Raw genomic sequence first — 13,476 nt, 5'->3', positions numbered from 1 at the left:
AAGGGCAGCTGTTTTCTGTTGATGGGACGCCAGTGCCATGCCATCCTGGAGCGTTTGCCCTCTCCTCACCCTTCATCCCTGTGGGGCAGAGAATGCTCCTGAGAGTGAAGCCAACACGGTGGGAAGCACAGAAAGAGAAAGAGCACTGCTCAGCCCCTGGATCCAGCCATGCCTGACGATAGTTGTCTCTGGAGTTTGTAATCACCATTCCTCTTTTGGCAAAGTCAGCTAATGGGTGGAGTTTTCTATCACTTGTCTTGGCTAATACTGCCCAAGAAGTCTTCCCAGATCACCATGTCAAGGTCGGACTGCCCACTCCTTCAAGTCTCCCTCAGAACCCTGGTCTACAGATTGATGTATAATCCCACTATTATCTGTGATTAATGAATGTGCAATCACACGATTATCTGTGTGATCTGGTCTAAGGTCTCCCCTGAAGGAGCATCCCTGCAGAGGGCAGGGCAGCATCCAGCTGGTCTGCAGATGTGGCCCCAGCACGGCTCGGCGTGTCGGAGGTCTGCAGTAACACGCAGGGCTCCTCTCCGGATCCCTGGAGCCTGACACGGGGTCGGAGGCACGGAGGGGGGCAGGAGGGGTGAGGGGCAGGAGGGGTGAGCTGAGACTCATAGAGCCCAGCAGCTGACAGCTCTGGAGTCAGAGAGGGCGTGGTCCAAACCCCTGCTTGGGGTGACCTTGGGCAAGGTGTCTGTCGTCCCTGGGTCCATCACACCAGCCAGGGACGGCGTTGGCCTCACCATGGGGCCGTGGTGAGGCTGATATGAGAGAAATGACGCAAAGTGCCTGGCACACGGTAAGTATCACAGTGAGTGTCCACAGCTGTGGGTGACAGTATGACTGGACAGAGGCACCCCACCAGGAGGCCAGCTGTCCGGTGGGGTCTGCCAAAGTCAGGGCCCCAGTGCAGTAGACACAGTTGCCAGAGTGGTGTAAAGGCTCTTTATTCAGTCCTGAAGTGGAGCTGGCCTGGCAGCGCGAAGGTAGGGGCTGCTGAGGGCCAGGCCTCAGCCCCTGGACAGCTGAGGGATGGCCAGGCGGGGCTGGTAGGCACCAGGTGCCAGCAGCTGCAGGGTGAACTCGGTGATGACAGCCGTGATCCCCCAGACCCGGTGGGGCCCGTGCAGGAAGACGGGCAGTGTGTAGCTGAAGCGGCCGCCCTGGCAGAAGTGGGTGTAGCCCTGATTCTTCGCCTGCAGCAGATGGGCCAGGGGCAGTGCGAACACCTCGTCCACCTGTGGGCAGCAGGCGGCGAGACGGTGGATGGAGGACTGGCCGCTGCAGCCTCCCCGCATTGGGACAACCTGGCCCCAGCCTCCCCTGCTCACCTCCTCGGGGTTGGGCCTGAGGCTCTGGGGATCCAGTGGGCCCACGCTGGCAAGCACCGGCACCACTGAGGCCTTTTGCTGGGGTGGGAGGGCAGGCAGTCAGGGCAGGCCTGGCCTCAGCGGGGTTTTAGGGCCGGGGAGGGGAGCCTGAGAGGAAGACCTCACCTTGCCATCCAGGGGCCTTCAGCAGTCCCCCTGGCCCCTGCCCTGGGGCTCACTCCAGCCACGCTGACTCAGGTCCCCCAGATGCACTAGACCCGTTCGGGCCTCTGGGCCTTGGCAGCTGTTCCCTCCACTTAGAACAACCTTCCTTACTTCTACTGTAAAATCTCTCACTTGTCCTTCAATCCCTGCCCAGCCTGTGAAGCCTTCCCCAACCTTCGTCCACCAAGCTGAACAGAGCTGGCTCACCCTGGGGCCACCTCCCCCTGGGACCTGAGCCACAGTATCCCCCCGAAAGGGGATAATATACCCCGGGCCCCTCCCCGGCAGGTCGTGAGGGAATGGAACACGACTGCCAGGCAGGTGTCTGGTGCTCCTCTGCACTCTACACCTGTGGGAGTCCATGACCACTCTCTCCCTGAAGTCCCGGCTCCTGGCCCAGGGCAAGCAGAGTTGTGAATGGGGTAAGGGCTGGCGGTGGCCTCAGGGCCTGGCGGGCTCACCTGGTCATGCGTGGGCTGCAGGATGCCCCATACATGCTCCTCAGGCACAGCCAGGCCCAGTTCCTCGTGGGTCTCCCTCAGGGCCGTGTGCACCACGTCCCGGTCAGTGGGGTCACACTTGCCGCCTGGGAAACTGAACAGGCACAGGGAGTCTGGCCCTTGCCGCCATGGAGGGGGTGAGGGTGTTGGCTGGGGCAGAGGGCCAGTGACCCCCCTAAGCATCGGCTGCCTCTGCCGCTAGTTTGCTGTGAGGCCGGGGGGTAGGCCTCACGACCTCAGAGGCTCAGTTTACTTCCCTGAGCAGTGGGGGTAATGGAGAGAGGCCCTGGGCACCGGGGTAGGAGATGGGGGTCTAGCAGCAGAGGCAAGAAGGGCCTGGGGCTCAGACACCAATATTCTGCCTATGGTGGCCCCAGTGGTGCTGACATTGACCCTACGGTGCCCCGCCCAGCTCGCTTCCGCGGCTCGGGGACCCGAATCTCCCCATAATTGCCAGCAGGGGGCGGGATCCTGTCTTTTTAGAGGGGTGGCCACAGCTCAGAGAGATGTCCCAGCCCGAGTTTGGTGCGGGACGCGCTACGAGGGACCCAGGGCGGCTCCCGGACCAGAGCACCCGCGGCTCCAGGCTCTAGGCGGAGGCGCGCGGGTAGCCGACTCCCCGCCGCAGCCCGCGGGCGAACGGGTTCTCCCCAGACCCATTCTACAGAGGCGGAAACCGAGGCTCGGGGAGGCTAAGCGCCTTGCCCTCGGTCCCCGGGGTCTCCGGGAGCCTCCTAGAAGGGAGAGGAGCTCCCAGCCGGTGTACCTGACATCACCCTTGTGCCTCCCGGCCAGGCGGCTGGACCGCAGCGTGTAGAGCAGCGCCGGGACCCCGCGCACCAAGCACAGCGGCACGAGCACCGCGGCCGCGGCGGGCCGCGCGCGGAGCCGGGCCGTGGCCCCCGCCAGCAGCCGCCGGCAGCGCTGCTCGCCCTCCGCCGACAGGCAGTCGGGCAGCATGTCCGGCCGGACGCGGCCGGGACACCCAGGGCGCGGAGCCGGGCGAGGGAAGGGGCGCGGCGGCGCGCGCACTCCTGGGTCCCTCGGGAACCCCGGCGGGGGCCGCGGGAGGAGCTGGCCGGAACGCCCCGCCCCGCCCCGTGGTCGCCGAGCTCCGCCGGCGGCGGGGGCGGGGCCTTACAGGGGGCGGGGCCTCGGCGGCGGGGGCGGGGCCAGCACGGCGAGGCTGGGGCGTGGCCCGGCGGCCTGGGCTTCCCGCAGAGGGGCGGGCCCGGGCCGGGGGCGGAGCTGGGTGGATGGTCCGGAGAGTGTGTCCCGAAGCAGGTTGGGTCCCGCGCGGCCCGGCGACCGTCCCCGGCCTTCCTGACTGCGGGCTTTGGGAGTGGGGGTGTCTGCCTGTTGTCACAGGAAGTGCTCCAGGATGCGCGGAGTTGGCGTTTAGGGGTCCGTCGGGCGCCCCTCCAGAGGGCAGAGGGCGTCAGGGGCCGCGGGAGGAGTACCCGGCCTCCCTCCGGGCCTTTCCCCTGGTTCCGCGGGGTGGCGCGCGCCGCCGCCTCCCGCTCCCTGGGCCCTGACTCCAGCCCCAGACTTTTGCCCTGCTTTCCAACCGCCGGGAGCTCGTCCCTCCTCCTCCCCGTCTCCTGCAATTTCTACTCCTTAGGTGTTGGTTTAAGTGTCACTTTCTCTTGATCGGATTCTCACATCTCTCCCTCGCCCCCGCTGTGGCCCGGGTGGTCACTGCCCGACGTGCTTCTGCACCCCTCCGACGACCAGAGGACCCCAGCCTTGCGCACCGCACCTAAACCCGGCATGGCAGGTGTCGTCGTGCTTTGCTGGGTAACTGAGCAGGTCCCGGTGCTTCTCTGAGCTAGTTTTGGTCCTCATCCGGGCACACAAGGCAGGGAGCAGGAATCCCAGCCTCCCTCACAGCTCTGCCACTCTCCTGCTTTCCTGAGGCCCTCCACCGCGACCCCCGAAGACAGAAGTGCTCTGACCACCCATGCCAAATGGTTTAATGTTGGGGGAAGGGAGAGGAAAGCAGGGTTTGGAGGAGTCACCCCCAAGGCAGAGGGGGCAGGTTGGGAGGTAGGAGGCCTGGTTCCAAGCCCAGCCTTGCTATGACTCTGGGCAGGTAGCCTCCCCAACCTGCTCTGCTCTCCTTGGGAAGGGAGGGGTCTCTGCAGAGATGGGGCTGGAGGAAGTGTGGTCCAGGATAAGAGGACTCTGTCCAGAAAGAGAAAGACAAACACTGCATGATTTCACTCATATGTGGAAGATAAACCAACATACGGACAGATAGAACTGTTTGGTGGTTACCAGGGGCAAGGTGTGTGTGGGGGGGCACAAGGGGTGGAGGGATGCATTTATATGGTGACTGATAAATGATAATGTACAACAAAAATTTCACAATTAAAAAAAATTTAAAAAAAAAGAGCACTGTGTCCACAGGGCTCCCACCATCACTGAGGGTCCTGGCCAGGCCCCAGGCACATGGCGGTGGGGGACAGAAGCCCCAGCCCAGCTGGGAGGGGCAGGCCCCCCTGATCTCTGTCAGCCTGGATACTGGGAAGGGGGTACGGTGTGGGTCTGGCCCTTGGGATCCTGAGGGGGCTTGAGGCTCCAGGGTACAGGCTCTGATAGGCGAGGGACCGGTAGGTGGCTGGGGCCAGCAGAGCTTCAGGGGGCGCCAGCAGCTGATGGTGGAGCCGGGCAGCGGTCCTGGAGGTGGAGGCTGGAGCTTTGTTGAGATCTGAGGGAGGCAATGGTCTGAGTGGACCCCAGACCTTCCCTCACACCCTCAGCCTGCCCTGTCCTGGTCCTGGCTCCTCCCATCCCAAGTTGCCCACCTCTCAGCCTTTGCCCTTGCTCTTCCCCACCTGCTCTCTCTGTCCAAACGCTTCCCAGTCCTCCAAGGCCCAGCTTGGGAACCACCTCCTCCAGGAGGAGGAGCCCACCTGACACCCCCTACCCCTGCTCTCAGCACCTTGTCCCTGCCTTGGGCCCGATACTGTCTTAGAAATCCCTGCCCCCGCCCCCCGCCTTCTCTGTCCACACAGGTGTCCAGTGGGATTGCTGAGCACGCTGAAGCCGCTTGCTGGAGGCCCTGTGGCCGTCCGCTCATTCCCCGCCCACCGTACAGGCTCTGGCCTCACCTTTTTCCTGCTCCGTGGAGCCCTTCAGCAGGCAGGAGCCAAGCCTGCGGCAGCGCCGGGCTGGCACGCTGAGCGGGGGCCGTGGAGATACAGTCCTGAAGGTGGGGCAAGCAGGAGTGGGGAGGGGTCAAGGTGAAGAACCCAGGCACAGTCAGAGTCAGACAGTGGGCCCCCAGGACAAGTCAGTGGGCATGACCCTAAAACAGGGGTCAGGAGCTGAGGGCCTAGGAGATGCCTGGGGCTGGGGTGAGGGGCTGGGTTAGGGCAGAACTGGCAGGGGCCGGACAGTACCAGGAGTCCGGGTCACTCTCCCTAAAGCCCTTGGCAAAAGGGTTGCTGGCGATTTTCAGCTGGGTGATCTGCAGAGGAGAAAGTGCAGTTATGGGTCAGCCCTGGCTCAGCCACCCTGTCCCCCCTGGATCCCCCAGTCAGGAGGCCCTGGGACCCGGGCCCCTCAGCCCAGGAACCACAGAGCCAGTGGCGTGAAGGCAAGGGGATGACTGGCAGGTGCCCACTGAGTCCCAGTGAAGGAGAGGAGGGCAGGGGTCTGTGTGCATGGATGGGCTAAGCGCCTCGGGCCTCAGTCTCCGTCCCTGTGAAGTGGGCTGGCAGCTGCCACGGGAGCTGTGGGCCGACCTACCCGGTGGTTCTGATAGGCCGTCACGGCCATGAACTGGGTCTCCGTGAAGATGAAGGACTTGAAGTTCTCCTGGGCGTAGCGCGCGCTGTCCTCGCGTGGGTCCATGAGAACCACATGGAAGCGGGGCTGGTAGCGGTGCATGGAGTTGAGAATGATCTGTAGGGGTGCGGAAGGGGGTGGACGGGGCGGGCAGCAGCAAGCCCTCACTGAGGCTGCAGCCCTTCTCCGGCCGCTGCCCCCCTTTCTTGTGGTGGCGGTGCAGGCTCTGAACTTGCGAGACTACGGTTCTGCGTCAAAGGCCCCTTTGTGTCTGAGCATCCTTACCGCTCTGCCTTCTCTCACATCCACATCGCGGCTGTCAGCTTGTCCTTCAGAACTATCCAGAATCTGACTGCCTCTCCCACCCCACCTGGCCACCATCGTCTTTCTCCTGGATTCCCTCAGCTGCCTCTTGGCTGGTCTCCCTGCCTTCACCTGGCCCCTCTGTCCAGTCTCCACACAGCAGCCCCCGTGAGCCAGGCATGTCACCCCCTGCTCAAAACCCTCCTGTGGCTCCGACTCCGCACAGAGTAAAAGCCAGAATCCTCTCGGCAGCCAACTGGCCCTGCAGACCAGCCCGGGCAGCCTCTAGGATCTCCTCTCCTCCAGCTTCTCCTCCTTGCTTCGCTCCAGCCACACGGGAGCCTCCTTGCAGTTCCCCAGGGCCTTTGCAGTTGCTGTTCCCTCTGCCTGCAACAGCTCCCTTTCTATATGCACAGGCTCCCTCCTCCATTTCCATCAGATGTCTTCAAACATCCCCTTAGCAGCTTCCTGAGCCCCCTGAGCAGAAGAGCCACCTCTGTCTCAGCCCCGCTCCCTGGTTCCTTTTTCTCCTGGTATTTGTCACCATCTGAGACACTGCATACAGTGTCTTCTGGATTCCTACCATCTGCCCCCTACCCCACAAGAGCAGGGATCTTTGTCTGTTTGACAAAGTGTCAACGATGCTGTGTTCCTGCACCTACAACGGGCCTGGCCCGTGGTGGGTGTCTCATAAACATTGTCCACGAGGAGGACAGTTTGTTGGAACATTCCCATGCCCTCAGCCCACTTTGCCACCTGCCTAGACAGTCCCCTCTGCTGTCCAACCCCCGGCCAGGTGAACTCGGCCCCCAGCCTTGGCCATCAGCAGCAGGCGGGGGTGCTGGGCACCGAGGCCACCAGGCACCAAAGGACAGCCGGCCCTGGCTCCTGGCTTCGTCATCATCAGGCCCCAGCGTCCCCCGCCCGGGCCCAGCCCCTCCCCGCTGTGGCCCAGGCCTCACGTGGCCGTTGTCGTCCAGCAGGTTGTTGGTCAGCTTGAGCTTCTCGAAGGACACGATCTGGCGCATCCACTGCGCACCCTTGGCCGGCGAGTCGGGGTGGAAGTGCACGCGGCCGGGCGTGGCCGGGTCCGCCTTGCCCGCCACCAGCCAGGCCGAGCTGTGGAAGGCGTACCTGGGGAGCAGGACGAGGTGGCGAGGGCGCCCCGTCTGCCCCCACAGCACTCATCTGCTGCCCCCCAGAGCCAAGCCTGGCAGGTGGAGGGGCTGTCACTGCTCATTACTGCCCGTGCACTGTCCCATCTCGCACATGAGGAACCAGAGGCTCCAAGAGTGCTGTCCGGCCCTGAGTTCCCTGTGGCTGCAGCTGCTGCCCTGGGCTAGCCCACTCTGCCTGCCCAGGCTAGCCCGCTGCCCACTTCAGGCTGTCGGCTGCCTGAGCTGGGCCCCCACCCCTGCGCCACCAGGCTTCCCACTGTTGCCCCCGGATAGGCCTCCCCGACACTGCTCCCGCTGGCCTGCCTCACCCCGGAGTGCAGGTAGGGGTCTGTCTCCCCGTCTCAGCACTGAGGTCTGAGCTGCTCCCCCCGGCCAGCCCCCAGACCTGTATCTCTTGTCGTCCAGAGGCACGAAGTCCATGAGCAGGGCGTAGTCAGCCAGCGTGTCCATGCCCAGGATCTTCACCTGGAAGGTGGGGAACATTCTCCTGCGGGAGGGAGGTGCTCAGCAGCCCGAATGCGGCCCCAGCCCCCTGCCCCCGCCACACACACGCCTGTGCTCACACCTGCCCGCCTTGGTGACAATCATCTCTGTGCCCAGCTGGTTGAATTCCTCCCACAGAGCCTTCATCTCCAGCTGAACCGTCACGCTGGACACAAGTGGGTTCTTGGGGCCCTGCCCGGTGGGCTCAGCCACGGCTTGGGCCCCTATGGAGCTTGTGGAAGGGCCTGATGGGAATGGGGAGTCCAGCCGAGGCTCCCAGCTGGAGCTGCTCACGGGCTGGGTGTAGGTCTCTGAGGGTGCCAGTACCCTGAGGCCGGCAGACAGGAAGGCTGGGGAGAGAGGATGGAAGTGTAGGCCCCTCCTCACCTCACCCACCCCCACTCCACCCAGCCAGCCCTCATCCTTCAGGCTGCACCTAGGTGCCACCTCCTCCAGGAAGCCCCCCTTGACTGCCAGGCCTCTTCCCACAGTATCCCTGACTCAGCACCACCGTGTGAGGTAAATGCTCACTGAAAGCTCCTGGAGGCTGGAGACAGGGCCTGTCTGGCTCCCCAGGGAATCTTTGAGCCATCAGGGGGCCATGTGGCCTTGAGCAAATTGTTTCACTTTCCGGAGCCTCAGTTTCCACATCCATCACAAGGGGTTCTTAATACCTGCCTCACAGGACCGAGGTGAGGATTTGTGAGGACACATACAGGGCCTGGCACACAGGAGGCCCTTCAGAAACCACACCTGTTATGGATGAGACCATGGGGGTTGGGGGTTGGGGGTGGGGGTCTTTCTCAGCTCTGTGGAGACCCCACTGCCTGGTCCCGTTTAAGGAGAACTGAGCTGAGAGGAGATCCCTGAGTTATCACGAATGACTCTTATCCATCTCCGACCTCGAAAACCTGCCCAAATCTTGCCTCTGGAAGCCCGTTCTAATATCTTTCTTCTCTGGCCTCCTCACTTTTTTCTAAAGATCCTATCTTTTGGTCTACAATCCTGGCACAAGCCTTGACCAAAAGCATTGCAACCCTCCACCCTTCTCATTAAAAAAAAAAATCCTAACTACAATGAGATACTACTTTACATTCACGAGGATGGCTATTACCAAAAACAAAAAACAAGAACAAAAACAAAAACAGAAAATTCCAGTGTTGGCGAGGATGTGGAGAAATTGGGACCCTGTGCACCGTTGGTGGGAATGTAAAATGGTGCAGCCGCTGGGAAACAGAATGACAGTTCCTCAAAAAAAATCAAAGATAGAATTCCCATGTGGTCCAGCATTCCCCTTCCAGGTATATACCCAAAGAATCCGGAGCAGGGACCTGAACAGACACGTGTACATCAGTGTTCATAGCAGCGTATTCACAACAGCAAAGGTGGAGGCAACCCAAGTGTCCCTCAGTGCACGAACAGATAAGCTAAATGTGGTCTATCCAGACAAGGGAATATTATTCAGCCTTAAAAAGGAAGGAAGTGCTGAAACACGCTACCACAGGGACGAACCTGGAGGACACTATGATGAGTGAAATAAGCCGGTCACAAAAGGACGTGTGTGTGATTCCACTCATAAAAGACAACTTCATAGAGACAATGGTAGAATGGTGGGTGCCAGGGGCTGGGGGAGGGGAGCGGGGAGCTCGTGTTTAATGGGGACAGAGCTTCCATTTTGCAAAATGCAAAAAGTTCTGGAGATGGATGGGAGTGATGGCTGCACAAGAATATGAATGTACTTAATGCCACTGAGCTGTACACTTAAAAGTGGTTAAAATGGTAATTTTTATGTTATGTATATTTTACCACAATTAAAAATTTAAAACTAGAAAATAAATCCTGAAAAGGAGACTGTTAGTTTCTAGCAACCCCCTAAGGGGCCGAGGGCCTGGGAAAACCACAGGATCCCCTGGGCAGAGGTAGGATTTTGGTGCTGGATGGATGGACAGACAGACAGGCAGACGGGTGGCGGGAGAGTCCTGGGGCGGTATAGTGTACGAGCTGACAGGTGGGCAGTGCCTGGCCAGAGCCAGCACACAGCAGGTGCTAGTGAGAGTGTGGGGCCCAGGCCCCGTGGCCCTACCCTTTGCAGCCCTGAGAGCCACGTGTGAGAAGTGGCACCTCACTAAAGCCCCTGGCAGTTCTGCAGTCTGGGGGCGGGTGGGTTGCCCTGAGAGGGTTGGGCCACATCAGGTCTGCATCCCCCAGAGGGGCATGAAGGGTGGATGGGCTGATGTCCCCAGCACCTGGACCAGGCGATCAGATGGGCAACTGCCCGTCGCTCAGCTGCCCTGCAGTGCAAGTACGTCATCCAGGCAACCAGTGCCAGCCCCCAGGGTCCATGGCGATGGGTCCCAGGGGGAGAGGCTCATGGCTTCGCTATGCCTGGGGGCTTTGCAGGCTGGTCACTGGCTCCCAAGTCTTCTACCAGCCCAGCCCCTGTCCCCCGCCACGCCCCCAGCCCCATCAATGTGCTGGCCCTCGGTGCTCTCAGGAACTCTGGGGAGGGGCCCTTCCTCTGCCCGGTTCCTCTGAAAGCCAGCACCCCTGGGGGTCAGGAGATGCCAATTTCCCACAGGCGTGGAGTCAGGTCCGGAGGGGATGTCAGAGGCTTCTCATCCAGCCGCCCACCTTGACACTCAAGGGGGCGAGGCCCAAGGAGCAGAGGGGCCAGGTCCACGGTCACCCACGCCTGACAAGGCTTTCACCTCCCAGAAACGGCTCTGTCTCCCTGCCTGTCAGCACCCCCACATTTGTGTTTGGGTGGCTGCGAGCCCATCAGCCCTGCCCTGGCGGGATCTGAGGCCTTAGCCAGGGGTGCCCCTGCCCCACCCTCTTGCCCAGGGCCTCGGTCCAGTGGGGTTTCCTTGGTTCCCAGTCCCTGCCCTGCCCCACTCCCCTGGAGCCCGAGCCTACCCATGGGGCCGCCTCGGCTGCCTGCACTGTACCTGCCATGGGGACAGCCAGGATGTCCGGCTCCTGGAGAAGCCCTGCTCAGCTGGGGCCGGGCTGCGGCTGCCACCAGAGGGGCCCCTGCCTGCTGGGAGGGGTGGTCAGCCTCTCCTGGTCTCCCGGTCCATTCGGCAGCACCACTCAGCTCTCAGGTGCTCACTCCATCCCTGGTCTCTTGGCAGGACTGTCCTTCCCTCCTCGATCACCCAGGTCTTGGGTCTCCACCTGAGCCTGGGTACCTGGGGTCCTGGCTCTGGGGTGTGTAGGGCCCCTTCTCCAAGCCACCCTCAGACTGGACGGTGCGAGGCCGCTGGCTGGCCTTGTCCAGCTCTAGGGCGGTGCTATGCAGGAGGAGGGCAGGTGGGAAGGCTCTGACGTCGCAAAGCCTCCTCTCCCGCTCCCGGTCCCCGCTCCTGGTGCCCTCCCTTCCCCAGCTAGGAAGCCCCCAGCCATTCCTGATCAATGGGCCCAGGCGCAGGGCGGGGAGGCCCGCTTTGAGGATGCGCTGTGTGGTCCACAGAGGCCCCGGCCTGGCAGACTGGAGGGGCTGGGGGCTGATGGGGCCTTGGGGAGGTTGGGGAGGCCACAGTACTGGCAGGAGCACGGAGGGCTGAATGGCAGAGGCGGTGCCCTCTCACCAGGACGCAGACCCCTGACCTGGGGCTGCTGGTGTGGAATCGCCGGGGAAGCTGGAGAGGAAACGCTGGGGGGGAGGGGGGTGGCAGCAGCAAGTGCTGGCAGAGGCCGAGCCCCCGGACTGGGTGACAGGGAGCTGGGTCCTCCCAATGGCTCGGCCCAATGAGCTGTGCAGGTCCCTGATAGTCCCTGTGCCTCAGTTTCCCCAACTGAACTAAGTGCATAATCTCTTCCGCCTGGGACAGGCTGGCTCAGCCTGGGAGCAGTAAGCTGTCCCCATCCTCGGTGACGATGCCTACATAGTCCCCACAGGGTAGGATGCTGGCCCACGTCAGAGACCTCTGGGGCATGTGTCTGCTCTGCCCGTGGGTCTGTCTGTTCTCTCCAGGCTGTCCCCGACTGTCCGGGGCTGAGCATTCAGGGGACATGTGTATCACTGGTCCGGAAGGCAGACGGGGCTGGGGTCCTCCGAAGCTGGTGGCTCTCAGTTGAGAGTGCTGCTTGGTCATTTCTTCCCTGCTCTGTGGCCCAGGAGGATCAGCTGGCTAGACCCCAGGTTCGCCCATTCTGGGAGGGAGCAGCCCAGGCTAGCCCCCAGGCCAGAGTACCAGGAGAGAGCACAACAGCCTGGGCTGGGCATGCTCAACTGGGGTCCCCAAGGTAGGCGGGACCCCCCCACACACACCTCCTCCAGAGTCGAGCACTGGGGACATGGGGTTGGCAGAGACGCACACCTAAGACGGAGCACGAGGGGCGGAGGGTGGGAGGGGCTGCTTCTGTCCGAGTGTGACATCCAGGCCCCTCCCAGAGCTTCATGCCCGGGGCACACCTCTCCTCCCTTGAGCTCAGAGATGCCTGCTGCTCTGTCCCCTGCACCCCAGATCCCTGCCCGCGAGCTGGGAGGACCCTGGCACGGACACATGCCCAGCTGTGGGAGGAAGCCCGCGCCGCCTCTGGGGTTTGCTGCCAGGCAAGAGGAGGGGGCTTGTGATAGAGGCTCCCAGCGCTCTCAGGGGCCACAGGGGGGTGGATGGGAAATGAGAGAGACAATGGAGGCGTGTGGGGGATCCACACCAGTCCTGGTGGCTCCCCCTCAGACTCCCGGAGTGGGCCAGCCCGGGGTTCTGCTGGCTCCTGATGTGTGTGTATGCACACATGCTTGCACATGCCTTTGGTCTGTGTAATGGGAAACACCCACACGTGCGTGAGCACACTGACACGCCAACCCACATGCACACAGACGAACCCGAGGCCAAGGACCCATGACCACCCGTGTGCACAAGCACAAACTCCTGTGTGCATGGATTCACACGCTCTCTTACACACACACACACCTACACACCATGCACACAGGCACGCCTCCCTGCACAGCCTCCTCCCCGGCTGGCCCGCCCTTCCTGCCGGAGGCACCCACTGGCCCCCTGCCCCCTCATCCATCTTGCCTGCCAGCCCGTCCCTGGTGCCCCCACATCCTTCACACCTTCTCATCTCGCTGCTCAATAGCAGGAGGCAGCGCGGCAGCCGTGGCCGCGGGGAGATGGATGGGTCAGGCGGGGTACAGAGGGGCGGGGAGTGACGCCCGAGAGGATGGAGCTCGGGGCTCCACCAGCCCCGCTGTCAGGCGGGTGTGGGAAGCGTGAGGCTGCGCCCAGGCCCCGTCCTACCCTGCCCGGTTCAGCCCTGTCGTGAACACCCTGCAGAGAGCCCCTGGATCAGGACCGGGGGCCCCAGCAGCAGACCCTGTGCCCGCTCCCCACCGCCGCTGATCTGGAGCATCCTGGGATGGTGGAGGAGGCGGACTTCCCTCCGCCCCAAGCCAAGGCACCTGCTTCCTGTGTCCCCGCACTTGGACGGGCTCTCCAGGGTGGGGAGAGCCTTGTCGAGCTGCACCCCCTCCCCTGAGTCCCCACGGGCGCCAGGCTCATTACACACCTGGAAATGCACACCCGGACGGTGCGCCGGCCACATACAGAGCTCCCCAGGAGAACGCCCAAGATACTGAGGCTAGCGGAAACACGTGTGTGCAAAGACATACACGAGCACACACACACTCAGCATCTGGGGCAGGCACACACATGGATACGC

The 13,476-nt window shown here is 62.6% G+C and overlaps 2 protein-coding genes across 3 annotated transcripts; both read right to left on the bottom strand.

Annotated features, from left to right (window-relative positions):
• Nucleotides 1-913: 913 nt before the first annotated feature.
• NUDT8 (nudix hydrolase 8) lies at nt 914-3,061 on the bottom strand. Of its 2 annotated transcripts, XM_058526241.1 has the most exons (4): nt 2,814-3,059; nt 2,009-2,141; nt 1,344-1,421; nt 916-1,250 (listed from the first exon to the last, which is right to left on the bottom strand). In XM_058526241.1, the coding sequence occupies exons 1-4, from the start codon at nt 3,005-3,007 to the stop codon at nt 1,023-1,025; spliced, it is 633 nt and encodes a 210-aa protein (XP_058382224.1). In that variant the 5' UTR covers nt 3,008-3,059; the 3' UTR covers nt 916-1,022. The 2 variants fall into 2 exon arrangements, with proteins under 2 accessions (XP_058382225.1, XP_058382224.1); XM_058526242.1 differs by lacking the exon at nt 1,344-1,421 and having other exon boundaries at nt 914-1,250; nt 2,814-3,061.
• A 1,406-nt stretch (nt 3,062-4,467) lies between these two features.
• TBX10 (T-box transcription factor 10) lies at nt 4,468-13,167 on the bottom strand. The gene is made up of 11 exons (XM_058527684.1): nt 13,111-13,167; nt 11,394-11,444; nt 10,995-11,260; nt 10,720-10,751; nt 7,886-8,153; nt 7,706-7,807; nt 7,105-7,276; nt 5,801-5,956; nt 5,452-5,519; nt 5,161-5,255; nt 4,468-4,757 (listed from the first exon to the last, which is right to left on the bottom strand). The coding sequence occupies exons 1-11, from the start codon at nt 13,165-13,167 to the stop codon at nt 4,468-4,470; spliced, it is 1,557 nt and encodes a 518-aa protein (XP_058383667.1).
• Between the last annotated feature and the right edge of the window lie 309 nt (nt 13,168-13,476).

This window comes from Diceros bicornis, chromosome 31, assembly GCF_020826845.1.
Source record: "Diceros bicornis minor isolate mBicDic1 chromosome 31, mDicBic1.mat.cur, whole genome shotgun sequence".
Classification (NCBI taxonomy): domain Eukaryota; kingdom Metazoa; phylum Chordata; class Mammalia; order Perissodactyla; family Rhinocerotidae; genus Diceros; species Diceros bicornis.
The sequence above is the reverse complement of the archived record's forward strand: the minus strand, read 5'-3'. Positions and strand labels throughout refer to the sequence as shown.

Excerpts from the sequence above, each read along its gene's own strand:
- NUDT8 (XM_058526241.1), bottom strand. The coding sequence starts at position 3,007 with ATGCTGCCCGACTGCCTGTCGGCGGAGGGCGAGCAGCGCTGCCGGCGG. Across the intron at positions 1,422-2,008 it reads TGCAGCCCACGCATGACCAG|CAAAAGGCCTCAGTGGTGCC; the intron begins GTGAGCCCGCCA and ends CTCCCACCCCAG. Across the intron at positions 1,251-1,343 it reads TCAGGCCCAACCCCGAGGAG|GTGGACGAGGTGTTCGCACT; the intron begins GTGAGCAGGGGA and ends TGCTGCCCACAG.
- TBX10 (XM_058527684.1), bottom strand. The coding sequence starts at position 13,167 with ATGCTCCAGATCAGCGGCGGTGGGGAGCGGGCACAGGGTCTGCTGCTG. Across the intron at positions 11,445-13,110 it reads GTCTGCTGCTGGGGCCCCCG|CTTCCCCGGCGATTCCACAC; the intron begins GTCCTGATCCAG and ends TTTCCTCTCCAG. Across the intron at positions 4,758-5,160 it reads CTCCACGGAGCAGGAAAAAG|ATCTCAACAAAGCTCCAGCC; the intron begins GTGAGGCCAGAG and ends TGCCTCCCTCAG.